The sequence below is a fragment of the Falco peregrinus genome, chromosome 2, assembly GCF_023634155.1.
Source record: "Falco peregrinus isolate bFalPer1 chromosome 2, bFalPer1.pri, whole genome shotgun sequence".
Lineage (NCBI taxonomy): Eukaryota > Metazoa > Chordata > Aves > Falconiformes > Falconidae > Falco > Falco peregrinus.
Window position 1 is genome coordinate 11,224,267 of NC_073722.1, and position 14,427 is coordinate 11,238,693.

The following is a 14,427-nucleotide window of genomic DNA, read 5'->3' on the forward strand; positions in this document are numbered from 1 at the left end:
TGCAGGATAGCTCTTTCCTAGGAAATTAAGCATTTCTGTACTACTTTGCAAATACAGGATACGCACACTTACAACAGAGGCAAAATATAGCTATAATCAGCCACTTTCCTGGGAGATGCAACATTCCTTTTATTTTGGTGTTATTTACAAGGATAAAGCAGTCAATTGCAATTTTTTATTTACATAAATTGAGAATTCAGCTTGAGGTCAGAAAAGCTGATTTTATTGCTGTCTTTCAAGTATACACCACTCACTTCAACTGGTTTTGCAGCATAACAACAGCAAATTTTTTTTATTTTTTTTTTTCCAGAAATAACATTGGAAGTCCCATCATGGAATTCCACAATTTGTTCACTTGGGAAAACACCTACCTGTAAAAGAGAAGAAGACCCCAGCCGGCAATAACCCATTAATTAAATGGGAAAATGACTCTATAGACCAAAAGCATCAAAAGAAAAAGGACATTTTAGGTTTCATGGGAGTTGACAACTCTTTTATTACAAGAATGAAACGTTGCAAGAAGGTGTTGGATCATTTATTGAAACTAACATTTGCATAATTTTTCAGTGGTTTGCATTTGTATTTGTAACATTTGAGACTTAAAAGAAATAAGGGAAAGCAATATCCCTCCTTTTTTTCTTTTTTTTCTTTTTTTTTTTTTAACATGCCCGTGTGGCAAGAATGCTGTAAATTTGACAAGGGTGGTACCATCTATATACATTTAGGAAAACATGCTTGCTGTGGGTGTACAAAAATAAAATTTATTTGTTAAATTACACATAAATATAAGGTACAAATGTATTTTTAAAATACAGATAAAGATAATCACACTTGCATTGTGTACATATGAAAATACAGTATTTTAATATTCAACATACACAGACACATTTATGATAAATGCAACTAGTTGGCAATGCCAGTTCTTCTCAGTCTGTTTTTTGTCCTTTTCTTTCGCCCCCCCCCCCCCCCTTCCAGTTTTCCATAAATATGGAAAAAAAGGCTTTTGAAACAATTAGTTCTGCCGGACATCTTGCAGCAGCTTGTTAATTTCTGCCACCAGCTCACTGGCATCCATGAGTTCGTGTTTACCATCACTGAGGTGGTTGAGCACATTGTCAAAATCATCTTCCTCGTAATTCTCTGGGATCTCCTCCATGGCTGGCAGCCACTTGGAGGAAGGCTGCGCGCTCGAGTGAGTCCCCATAGTGGGCCCGTTGTTGGCAGGATTTTGGAAATGTGTGCTGGCTGCCCAGGCTGCCACCCCCTGCGGATAATTTACAGTCTTGGCTGGCAAATGTCCCTTCCTGCGCTCCAACGAGTTGGAGCGATCCATCTCATTGCACTCCGCGTAGGCATCTAGCGAGGGAGGCAGCAGGCGCTGGAAGACACTGCTCATTTCAGAAAGGAGAGAGGAGGTACAGGTGTCCCCTGAATCCTCCTCGCTCTGGCAGTCTTTACCAAATGTGGAAAAGCTCTTCTTCTTCTCACTGGCGTCAGCAGGCTGCGCATCTTCCTCAAGGCCCTGCTGCTGCTGCTGCTGCAGCTGCAGCTGCTGCTGGGGTGACTGGAACTCCTCTCCAGGGATGAACATGTTACTTCTGTAGTCAGAGGAGGGAGAGGGCAACGGTGGCATCCAGCACTGGTCAGAGTGCCCCAGAACCCTGCACTCCTCCGTGCACAGTCGCATCGCTGCAAGAGAGAAAAGAGGAGAGTGAGCACCCGCCTCCTGCTGCAGGTAGCACTGAGCATTGGCAGGGGCTAACACAGGGACCCCACTTCTCCAGAGATCTTAGAATCCGGTGGTTGGGTTCACCTCCTGTGTGTAGGAAATGGCAAATACAAATAGTCTGGATCTAAATATACTTGCATTGCCGAATGGTCTCAAAAAATGGGAGCGATAAATGCAGAGTATGTATGACAGTAATGGAATCTCTTAACTAGGGCTGCAGATAAACATGTAAATCCTAGGTGGAAAACAAGTATTCGTGACTTAAAGCCATTTGTTCCCTTTGTACAGTGCTGTTTCATTCAAATAACTAACTAACTAACTAAATAAATAGAAGCGTTTCTACCTCCAAGCATTTACTTAAGTTTTACTGAAGTCTTCCACATGCAATTAGAGAAGCATATAAGTGTAATAAAGTGGGAATAAACGGACAGGGGAAATCAAGAAGAATGAACTGTCATGTGCAGAGGGATCTCCCTCTTCAGTAACACATCTTCTGATCAGACAGCGAGGGGTATGTTGAATATTGCCTTTTTAGCTGAATCACCTAAATTTTAGCCAGTTATCAGAACACCTAGGGTTTAATTCACACCCCGTGTGACTCCAGTGTTTATACTGGAGTTACCCTGAGATGCACTTGCAGCTCTGTAGCTCAGGTAACTGGAACGTGCTGGCTCAGGCGCTGGCACAAGGGGGCCTCTGACCCACAGGGTGGGCATCCGGAAGGGCTGAAGAGCAGAAGACAACAGAGCCACTCTTTCAGCTGCCTGGTTTTAGTGGTGTCTCTCAGGGAGAAACAATATGATGGGGCAAGTGACTGCACCCCTGGGAGCTACGCTGGTCTGAACTGGTCCATGGAGGGGCACTGCAAGAGTCCTCTGCAAACACCTGAAGAGGTCTGGGTGTGCAAAGACGGATGTGCCAGGAGAGAGGCTAAATTTTCCTCTCCAAAGGGAACTGATTCTGTAGGACTCAAAGCCTTGGCTCAGGCTGGGCACTGCCTGGGTACCTGGCAGACCTGCTGGAAAAGGTCTAGGTGCTGCAGCAGCACTGACTTGAGCTGGAGTCACATACTTCAGAATAAAGTTTTCAGAAATGCCAAGCTCTTTGCATTATGCATGTTCTAGCCGTAAGAAACTTTTGCACTAATCCCCTGTGAATCAACAGTTAGATTAGCCCACACAGTATAGTTTCTTCTTCTTTCCCTTTATATACTGAATACATAAGAAATGTTTGCAGTTACGCCCTGTAAATTTCCCTCATTTCTCATCACATTTCCCACCTGGCTCTGGATCCACTCAGTTTATCAAAAAATCTTTTTGCAGTGGTGTAAAGAGAACGTATTTCAGCTTAGGACGTACCAGTGACTGACAAAGTCCTACTCTCATACTGTCAGCAGTATTTACCTCTGCGCTTTACGCAGCCTTTCATATTGTTCCCTTTCCTAATGCCCTTTCCTTTTCTCCGAGTATAAACTTTCGCTGTGAAAGTGAGAGAGTTCATACACGAGAGTATGAACTTCTTCAAGAACACAGGCTCTAGCTGCAGGCTGAATATCGCACAAGCTACTGCAGATGGCCTGCTGATCCAGGGAGCTGCAAGCAAACACCAACACCTAGAAAATACCAGTGGCTGAAGTCTGGATATGAGCGACTGAAACGCCTTCACGCGCTTTGCTCCCACCTATGAAAAGCACACCTGTCCTGTTCTACAGAAAACACCCAAGAGTTAGAAAGGAGCAGAGATAGCGAAGTGATCCATGGTGCTTGGACGAGCTCTCAACTCATCCCAGAAGATGAGGATTACTTTTCTAATTAAGAAGACTCCTGTAAATTAATGAGAGGCTTTCAATGGTCTAGTATTTCATTACTAGTGAGCACTGCCTTATTGTGAGTTTTGTTACTGATGTTGTCAGGATTGGTTTTGGTATAAAATAATGAATTCTGACATTCCTGAACATAAGATCAAAAGATACTCTGAGCAAACTGAACGGTGTCATAGTCTATCCTTAAATCAGCAATAAATAAAAGAAAAACCCAGATGCACAACAGCATTTTATTTCTTTTAGCCAGAACGTAAAGCTTATTGGTGAAGATTTAAAGTGAGAGAGAAAAAGAAACAAGTCTTTCAAGGGTAGTTATTGACCTTTCTGTTCATGTCATTTTCGAAGTTTTGGGGGACTGACACCATTCCTTTCCAGTTCCACCTTAAAGGGACAAACTGGAAGAACTTTCTCACAGCATTTTGTCTGTGTCCAGACTGACAATGCAGAAACCTTTCAAAATGGAGAACAGGAAACCTGTAGGAAGTTTTCTTTTCCTTTTCATTTGTTTGGATTGCCAGTCAGTTCAGGTCTCATCTGAACAGGTTCATCACACTTATCTGATAGATTAAGACCACGTGTAGCGGCAAACAGACATCTGGGTGAACTTAAATGCCTGTCTTGATAGCCCAACCCAGTTCTGTCTGCACTCAGCAGGAGTTTTCCTCACTTTGAATGTGATTAGCCGGGCGCTTTTGGAAATCCTACCCGTTGGCTTCCTGTTTAGAGACCCAAGTGCAATAGCTTAAAACGAATCACGAATCACGGGCACTTCAGCCAGCCAAGAGGGCAGCCCCCCCTGCCTGCTGGCAGCCCCCAGCTGCCCGCCGGGAAGGGGACAAGCTCTGCCTTGGCAGCAGCGGGGCTGGATGCCAGTGCAAACATCATTGCACTTGAAGTTCTCCTGGCAACTGAGAGCTCCAGCAGATCCCTCCCTGGCTCTTTGCTAACCACAGGAGTGAATGAGACATGCCTCGTGCTAGCTGGCAGAGGAATAAGTAGCAGGAGCTGGGGGAGATGAGGATAAAAATATATTAGGGCTCCAGATTTAGGTTAAAGGTTTGGAAAAAATAGTAACTTTTCAAGACCTCCAGTTTTGAACCATTAAGTGTAGAAGACTAGTTAGAGGAGGTAGGTGAATGGCTGGGTAGGTGACACAAGACCTAGCCTGAAGCAAAATACACAAAGCAATTTTTAAAGTAAAAATGTGTAACAAGAACAAATCAGACTTTTGGGGTTTACTCTTGCCTAGCATAACAGCATATTTCCCAGGGTAAAACACACCAAGGCCAGTGTGTAACAACAATAAGCTGCATAGTAATAACTTGAGAACTTTTGGGTCATTGAAAACTGGTGTTTTCCATGGCAGCAGAGAGAATGAGCTGCAGCAGTGTATCTCCTCTCCTCCAGCCCTGGGCAACACACGGGGGTTGCTTTAGGAGGGAGTACATGCTGCACTGCCCCACAAAGCAATGTGCCCCACGTATGAAGTGATTTTACTTAACTTCTTAAGTTTACACTCTTGGTTCAGTGAACCATATTGAAATTACCCAGCCCTGTTGGTTATACTGAGAAAACTAAGTATGATGTGAAATAATTACAAGACCTAGGGTACAACCAGTGGCTGTATAATTACTAAAGTAATTACAAAATCCTCATATCGGTACTTAGCATGATTTCCCATAGACTCCTTTATTCAACTTATAACTGGGCTTAAATTTAAAAGTGGTACTTCATACAGATGAATATGGATGTATATGTCCATCTTCCCTTCACTCGCCCTTTTCCAGCTTTTTCCTTTTCTGCCCTCTGTCCCTGAATTGTACCTCTTAAGCTCTTTCTTCTAGAAATCAGGGTCGAAAGATTTAAATTCTGGGATATATTTTGATCCTTCTCTTGCCACTCAAGTTCATTTTTCGCTAGGAGAAAAATACACTTTTCTTTCCTCTCCATCCACATTTCTAGACTACCCTCACAATTCATTTCTGAATGGCAGAAGTTTGTATCCTATGGATCAAACCCTGTGTGGAAAATGTATCTCCCAAATTATAGTTCAGTGTATTTTTAACAAACCACAACTGCCTGGCTTTGCAAAAACATCCACCCAGTCATTAGAAGTCTAAGGACATGGAGCAGATCGTGCTTTTGGGGGGAATCTGGAGCCAGCTTAGGATGATATGAATAACAGAAAAAAAATGTAGTCATTGCTCTAGGCTGACCTTCAGTTGTGAGTGAGGTTTCATTTTGCTAGATATGTGAAGGCTTCAGCTCAGTATTTATCATGAAGCAGAGTAAAAAGGAAGGAAACACAGGGCTTGAAAGCTAAAGAACTTTTGCTTTCTTAGTAGCAGCTTTATCAAAGTGACAGCCAGGCAGCACTGTAAATAAACCGGTCAGCTTCCATTGTGCTCTCACCTGCAGGAATTCTCCCATCTGTAAGGAAAAGGTCACTGAATCCTTCCCCAAGAAGTCTGTCAATTGGAGACTCTCTCCCCAAATCATAATCACTGTCTCCAGCTTCACTGTCACCTCGGCCACTGTCTTTCAAGCTGAATTTATCCATATCTTGTAGGGCATACCTGTAAAGAGAATTGTGGCGATTGTGGAATTAGATTATGTCATGTACCTTATATTCCACTTTTTGATTAAAGAGACATGTCTGTATTTTCTGGTACACATGCATGCATATGTAGCAGAACAGTTCAGATCCTTACCTGTAGCTTCTGGAATACTTGTTTCCTCGAAAACTTGGCCTTGGTTGATACTGGCCCTGGTGGAGCATCGAGAGAAGCTGAGAAACCTGCTAAAGAAAGGGTGAAAAGACTGATTCCATGAAATGAAATGAAGTTTCTAGCTGTAAAACCACTAATTCACTTCTCAGGTTTGTTTGTAGGGAGGTTTGGCATTTTTTTCTCCTTTAAAGTTTAATTAAATCAAATTCCCGCACATATATAATGCAGTACAACACACTATTTTGTACTGTAGCGTCTGCCACAGGAAACATCTAAAGACTTTGTACAATGAGGAAATACACTGCTGTTCATTAGCCTCTGAACTCATAATAATTAATTCATTAACAAGTTAAACAAGTAATTAAACAGAGCCGGAGTTTTGTTTTGTTTTAGTAGATCAGAACCAACCCTTTACCATTCCAGGCTCCTAGTTCAGAACAAAATGCCATCGCTCTGCATGTAAAGAGTTACCAGGATGCAGCTCTCATTTAAGCTACGCTCATATATTACAATAGCTGTACTTAAACTGTGTCTGTGTTTAACCTTTTAGTTCTCCATCCCCATTAACGAAAGACTTTCCTGCATCGTTTCTCTGTAGAAATACTTGGGCACTTCTTAAACGGAGCCATACAGAGGGAAAAGGAAGGGAAGGCAGGGAGGAAAGGGCACTAAACCAGAGCAGAGTACTGTCAATTGCACTCCACTGTTTCGACCTTACAGGGAAGAACCCAGAAATAACGTTACTAATAACAGATTTAATCCTATTCCCCGTGGTAATGGCTTCAGTTGATATTGTGAGTAAAACCGCAAAGCTGTGACATCTAAAAAGAAATCCATAGCACGTTCTCACTAGGCAGAGACCCACTTGCCTGCTGCTCTCCCAGGCTGCACGCAGAGCACCTCCATGCTCCCAAGGGAACGCATGAGTGAACGTGTGTGTACACCATGGTATGGACCTTACCTCAACAGCCGGAGTAGCGTGGGTGAGTTCCAGCGAGAAGTTTTCAGGCACGTGGTTAGAGGAGATTGTCACCAGGCTGTTCAGCGATTGGTGGCTGTGGTGGCTCTGCCGGCTGCTCATCTGTCCCCTTTCCAGGGTCGGAGATGGCGACGGAGAAGCTCTGTGGTGAGATCTGATGGGCAAAGTGCCATTAACTGTTGGCACTAACGTAATGTCCCCTTTGTGGATCTGTCGTGAGGGTCGTTTTGGGTGGTGCTGGTAGGTCGACTCCGCCACGCGACAGTTGTAGGATCTGGTGTCCTTCTTCTCCCGATTACATCTTGTAGCAAAGATAACCATAATGACCAACAACACAGCACATATCGATCCTAAGGATATAATGGTTATCATGGAGACATCCAGGGAGGGCTGGCTCACCAAAGTTGCTTCTGTGCTTGCAAATGAATAGACATACTCAAAAACGGTGCATTTCAGAAGTGCTTTAGTACTAAGCTGAGGACTGCCTTTATCCTGGACTATCACAAAAAACTCCCATTGTTTTGCTGGCACTGATTCTATGCTCACATTGATAGAGATGTCACAAGTTTTGGGATCCATCACAAAGATGCTGTTTTCCTTGTCAGCTGCTATGGAGCAGCTGAGCTCAGAGTTCATACCAGAGTCTCTATCCGTGGCCCTTACCCTGGTGACAAGAAAGCCAATGCCAGCATCTTTAGGGATGGAGATTTCTGCTGTGCTGTTGCGTAGCACTGGCCCCACAATGACGGGAGCGTTGTCATTTTCGTCGATGACGGTCAGTACAACCGTGGTATTACTAACAAGCTGCTGACTCCCTCCATCCCTAGCTTGAACCACAAAGGCAATTTGATTTACTTCTTCATGGTCAAAGGTTCGCAGGGCATAGATCGCCCCATTGGAGGGATCGATGGTCACATAGGTTGTTACAGAACTTCCCAAAATATAGCTCTCCAAAATGGTGTACGTCACCTGCCCGTTGTCACCTAGATCTGGGTCTGTGGCTGTGACTGACGTGATGTACGCTCCCGGAGAGTTATTTTCCAAGATAACAACTTCGTATCTGTTTGTCTGGAAGCGGGGAGGGTTGTCATTTTCATCACTGATTTGGACAGTAAAGTGTTTCACTGTGGAAAGACTTGGCGTTCCCTTGTCCTCCGCTATTACAGTCAAGCTGTATTCAGATCTCTTTTCCCTATCTAGAGTGGCATTAGTCAAGATTAAATAGTTATTTTCATAAGTCTTTTGGAGTTTAAAGTGGCCATGTCCATGGAGCTTGCAAACTATCTCTCCATTCATACCAGAGTCCTTGTCTTGCACTCTGACCAGGGCCACGAAAGTGTCCAAGGGTGACCCTTCAGAAACGTAGGCTATCTCTTCTTTCTCTGGGGACATCAGGTTTAAGTTAATTTCAGGTCTGTTGTCATTCACATCCACAACTTTAATTATGATTTTGCAATGAGCTGGAATAGAATTCGGCCCCAAATCTTGAGCCTGAGCATCAATTTCATAGGATTTGGTTGCTTCATAGTCCACTTGCTTCAGGAGGGTCAGGTGCCCTCTTTCTGAATCTATCTTAAAAGTCTCTACAATTTTGGCAGAAACATGACTACTGAAGGAGTACACGACTTTACCGTTAGCGCCCTCATCTGGGTCAGTGGCATTGAGGTCTATGAGCAAAGTCCCGATGGGTGAGTTTTCTAGGAGCTGGATTATATAGGACTGCTGCTCGAAAACCGGGCTGTTGTCATTGGAATCAGAAATGCTTATTTTCAGGAGGGATGAGCCGGATCTCTGAGGCACCCCTTTATCTGAGGCAGTGAGCTGGAGTTCATAACTTGACTTCAACTCCCGGTCCAGCTCTCTGACCACAATCAGCTCCGCATACTTAGCACCATCGGTCCTGGTTCGCACCTCAATGCTAAAAAAATCATTTGTAGAAAGGGAGTAAGTGTGAAGGGAGTTATCCCCTACATCTGGATCAAAAGCGCTGTCCAAAGGGATCCGGGTTCCTACGGCTGCGCTCTCTGATATTTCGATCGGGATGAGAGCTCTGGAAAACTGGGGAGAGTTGTCGTTAATATCCAGCACTTCAACTTCAACATGGAAAAGCTGCAGATGTTCAGTGGGCAGAGTGATCACATCAAACTCGATGGAGCAGTTTAAGTTTTTCTGGCAGAGTTGCTCCCGATCAATTTTAGCCCCTATGCTGATCTCTCCGTTATCCTCGCGGACTACGAGCAAGGGAGAATTCCCCCTCTGCATGGCTCGAAACCGAACCGAGGAAGGGTTAGGCATTTTTAATAAAACATCAGCTACATCCTCCGACAGTCTCGCAATTACTGATCCAACTCTCTGCTCCTCATAAATCCTGTATTTCAAATTCCTGCCGAGCGCAGCCTTATTGAAAGATATTATCATCAGTGCAAAAATGAATATAAAGTGCATTTTACTGCCGAGCCGGTGCATTGGTAAGTTTCTGCAATTCATTTCTCCCAGCAAGTTACAAAGCAATTATTTCGACTTCCTCCGGTACCTTAACCCCAGCGCGCATCTGGTCCGTGCAAACTTGAAAACGCCTCTCCTAGCCAGCCGAGCGTTAATCTCTCACCAGATCAGAAAACTTTTTTTTTTTTTCTTGGTTATATACACACCGTGCCGGGACATCCAGATACCATCCGCACGCAATCCGCGCCCGCTCATGGGACTCGCCGCTCCGCTGGCGGGGCCAGGGCAGGGCGCTCCTCCCGCTCCCGCTCCCGCTGCCGCTGCCGCCAGCCGGGCCGCCGCCGCCACCGGGCTCCGCCGCCGGGCTCCGCCGCTCCCGCCGCGCCGCACTGCGCTCGCCGCCCCTCGCCCCGCCGGACTGCGCGCCCCGCTCGGCGGCTCCAGCCTAAAACCCGCCGCCACCGCGCCCCAGCCCCCCCAGACAAAGCCCCGGCCCGGCATGTGCCGCGCCGGCCCAGCCAATCAGCCCGCCGCCCGCCGGGGCCGCCGCGGCGCCCGCACCCAGCGCGCCGGGCGGGGCGGGGGGGGGGGGGGGGCTCCTCCTCCGCCGGCCCTGCCCGCCCTGCCGAGGCGGGGGGGCAGCGGCTGAAGGGCAACTTTAACTCGGTGCAAGGCCCCCCCTCCCCCCAGCACTTTCGAGCGGCTTTTTGAGGGTTTAATTCCTCCCCTTCCTGCCGCGAAAAAATGCGATCGCGCTCCTCATTGACATACTTTTAGGTTCCCTTGCTTAACTAACCGGGTTCTGTTCGGCGCGCCGGCTTAGTAAAGGGGCGGGGGACACACACACACACGTCCCTGTCACCGTGCCTCAGCAGCGGCTGCTGGCGCTGCCGCACCTATTACCTGCCGTGCTCAGCACCGCGGAGCCCGCTCCGCTGCCCCGCACCTCTCCCGCCTCCGCGCCAAGTCGGGAACACTTCGCACCCCCCTGCCCTTCCCCCGGCTCCCGCTCGCCGCGGTTCTGTCCTCGGCGCAGCTGCGTTTGCCTCAGCCTGGGTCTTCTGTGTGTGCCCCTGCCTCCGTGCGTGTGCCTGGGCTCATTTTACGGGGCTCTTCCAGCGGTTCTCCAGAGGATCTTTTTCGCCCTGGTTGAAAAAGCACTTCGTGCTTCACCGTGACGATTTGTGCCAAGCGCACCTTCTACGTGCCAAGTGTTTTAAAGAAAAAGAAGCCACAAGGCAGATTAAGTGTTGGGGAAGTGACACATTCCTTGCCTCCCTGCGACTGCTGAAAACTGTTTTCACGTTTACACTGCAACCCGTTTGCACAAAAGAAAATCGCCTTGTGACCGAGTCGGTGATGCGCTTTGTGCGCACCAGGAATGCCACAGATCCTTACGGGAGCTCCCGGCGATGCGCCGTCTCCCTCCAGACGGGCCTGCCTGGGATGTGATTCACGTTTCCTCCTTCTTGCCTTTGCTTTTTAAGTTTCGCATTTTAGCCACTGCCTCGCCGTGCTTTCCCTTCTTTTGCTGCTAACTTTGTCCATTTGTTTATTGGTGCTGCCCATAATCATACCATCGCTCTCTTTTATTGCTCCCCTTTCTCTTTTATTGCTCCCCTTTCTCTCTCATATTCCCCCCCGCCTGTCCAAAAAATGTGAAAAGTAAATCTCTGTTTTTCCCAATTTACTTACTCTCAGCAGAGCTCAGCCAAAGTCACTAAGAAGGTTCTTGCTGAAAAAGAAAGCAGAGGAGGCTCAGCGTGAACTCTCCCTCTTTTTAAGCATTCAAAAGCATTTTATAAGCCATTGTCTCTTTTTTTTCTTTTTCTTTTTCTTTTTTTTCCACAAACCAGCGCCGTGTGGCAAATTGTGCAGAATAGAAATGCCCATAATAAATGTATTTAGTACTGGGTCACGCTGATGAACATTCTGCCCCCATGAATAATACTGTTTTACAAGTTTGCAGCCCTTTCAAATTGCTGATCCCCAAACCCTATAGGCAAACTAGAAAAGCTAACACAAGCAACTGGGACTTTAGAAACCCATAGCCATCTGGCCTAAATCTCTAACAATCCAAGCCAATAATTATATCAATTCAGGCTTTAGTGAACCTCTTCGCAAACACCAAAAGAGCAAAGAAAGGAATTAGTGGCCATTCTAAGTTCTGGTGGAGAGAATTCAAAGATAATCTAATTCCATTAGTTCATGGACAGCTTTTTTTGCAGCTCTGATAAATCTTCCTAAAACATTTTTCCAAAACACTAGTGTAAACTCTTTTCTGACGATAATTGGGGAAATAGGTTCAATTAAATGCTGTTCTTAGTGTCAATAAAAAGCATTTTGTTGATAAAAGAAGTCACTGCCCCCTTATATGATGAGTACAGGAGATGAATAATTCATAGTAAAAATAATTTCACTACTTAAAACCCCAAATGTTATACATACTCTTAAATGATAACGTGTTCTTGAAAGTAACTGCTTAGTACATTTAGATATGCAGAATTTGTTTAATGCAATTTTTATCACCTTCCAAATAGTAATTCCACTTCATCACATCCATCTTTCTCAGAGGCATACTCTGTGTATTAACAGATAGCAGGATACCTACAGATAGGAATTAGAGCCCTCTTTTCTTTTTTTCTCTTTTTAAAAATACATTTTTATTTTGCAACTTCACTGGTCAGGTTATATATAATACTATCATTTAAGTCCACACTGCCTTGGAACTAGCCATTTACGCTTATAATGATGATAAAATGTCATTGGCACAATAGTCCTTATCTGAATTCTGAACTGAAGTAATGAAAAGCCTTGCCTATTTTTTTTTTTTTTTTCATCTGACACTCATTCGAACCTAAAAGTGAGGAGGATCACATCTTAGGGTTGTTTGTTTAGACTCAGCAATATTTAAGCGCGTGGTGGTTCTAGAAGCGATACTTCTGTAGGGCGCTTCTGAGCATCCACAGCACTGCCAAGGCTGATTCCTCCCATATCCAGTGAAAGAGTTTTGTCTGAAAGTCTGTTAAACTCCAGTCCACCTTTGACATGGCAGACTTCCCTTACAAAGAAAAGGGAGAGTCCCACGTGCAGCCAGCAGACACTTCTTGGGGAGCGTGGTATTGTGAATGCTGTTAGGCACGTGAGTGGAGTGCTGCTGGCCTCCTGGAGAGTAATCTTGGTTATTCCCACCTAATATGGGTCTATTCAGCACAATGTTCTTCTCAAAAGTTGCGTTCAAATTCTCCAGTGATGTACCTGAGGAAGAAAAACAAACTGACTCCAAACAGCACTTCCATTTGCCTACAGTACTGCTTCACAAAACACAGCTGTGCAACAGATTAATTAATTTTTCACTTAGCTGAAAGTAGGTTCATTTCTGTGGTCGATATACTTTAAAGTCTGTCTTGTTTCTCCGAGGAGTTTTATTGAGCTCTCAAGCATATATTTTCTTCTAAAAGTTACTGATCCCCTAGATGCGCAGTATATATGCAAAACTTCGGTGACAGAGAATTTTACTTTGAAGAACTATTTTGAGAAATAGTCCCTCAACAGGGATGGGGGAGAAAGAAAATAATTTTCTTAACAATGACAGAAGCACAGTGAAATTAGCACAGTGCCGTTTGGTTCATTCCTTTCCTCACACACACACGCACACAAATGAGATTTTATTCACTTTCAGTGTGATTTATTGCCTTATGTTGCATTATGTTACAAAATGTCATATGCACTATGCTCCAGCGCACAAGACATAGCAAGACAAAATTTGATTTGACACTTGCGTAATGAATGTGAAAGACAAGTCTTCCTAAGTCAGAAGTGTATTTTAAAAGAATATTTCTATCACAACACATGACAAAACTGGGGGGCTTCCTCTCTCCCTATTCTCTCTCTCCCTCATATTCTCTTTCTTGCTCCCTCTCTGCCCCCCTCTCCCTCCATCCCTCCTCAACAAACTTGTTTCCCCAAGTAAAACAGAGCTCTTCCGGGTCTTTGTACTTTACATTTCCATCTGTTGCAGCATGAGTGCAAACTGGGTGAATGAGTTGCCTTGTAGGCAAACCAGCGTTGCCATTTTATCCTCACTTTTGGACCCACAAATAGGCTGACCAAAGGTCAGGACGATGCTGCTCCGTGGTGTGGGTGAAAGGAGGCTGATGTTTCGATCTGATTTTTGCACAGATGACCGTATTATAAAACTCGTCACAAATTCACACTGTATTTGTCCAATCTACTATCAGTTGTGCTTACACCCGATACCTTTTTCAGAACTGAGGTGCATCAGAGGCTGGATAGCTGTAAGAAATATTCAAGGCAGAATGGGCCATTGGATTAACAGATACGACCTCTGTATCACAGTCTTCTTAATTAAGCCCCAATACAGTCGGTAGGGCGTATATTTTAATCTGTGAAATACTAAACAGCATACCTCTATCAGGCATCAGTTACCTAGTTCACTTGAAAAAGGCAGAGAATTGGTGATCTAAAATGGGGACAGGGATCCTGGCAGGCAAATCAGAAAAGAAAAAAAAAAAATCTACATGATACTATCAATCCTGACCTCCACAAAATCCATGCCTTATATATACATACTACATACACATACACCTGTACCTTAAAGGAATCCTGCTGAAGATACCCTGCCTACCAAGGTCTATTCCCAGTCAGAGCACTGCCCCTTCTGTGCACGTGCAGTGTCCGGCACGAGCAGTCTCAAAGGACA

At 45.0% G+C, this 14,427-nt stretch overlaps 1 protein-coding gene across 4 annotated transcripts in view; it reads right to left on the reverse strand.

Moving 5' to 3' along the window:
* Window positions 1-520: 520 nt before the first annotated feature.
* PCDH18 (protocadherin 18) overlaps window positions 521-14,427 on the reverse strand; it is a 49,330-nt gene continuing 35,423 nt past the window's right edge. For 3 of the 4 annotated variants that reach the window (XM_055796523.1, XM_055796525.1, XM_055796526.1), the window contains 4 exons: window positions 7,242-12,962; window positions 6,263-6,351; window positions 5,964-6,127; window positions 521-1,689 (listed from right to left, as the gene is read on the reverse strand). In XM_055796523.1, coding sequence (XP_055652498.1) covers window positions 1,013-1,689; window positions 5,964-6,127; window positions 6,263-6,351; window positions 7,242-9,746 — 3,435 coding nt within the window. In that variant the 5' untranslated portion in view covers window positions 9,747-12,962 and the 3' untranslated portion in view covers window positions 521-1,012. Of the gene's footprint in view, window positions 1,690-5,963; window positions 6,128-6,262; window positions 6,352-7,241; window positions 12,963-14,427 lie in introns of those variants that run through there. The other variant, XM_005239853.4, reaches the window with a different exon arrangement.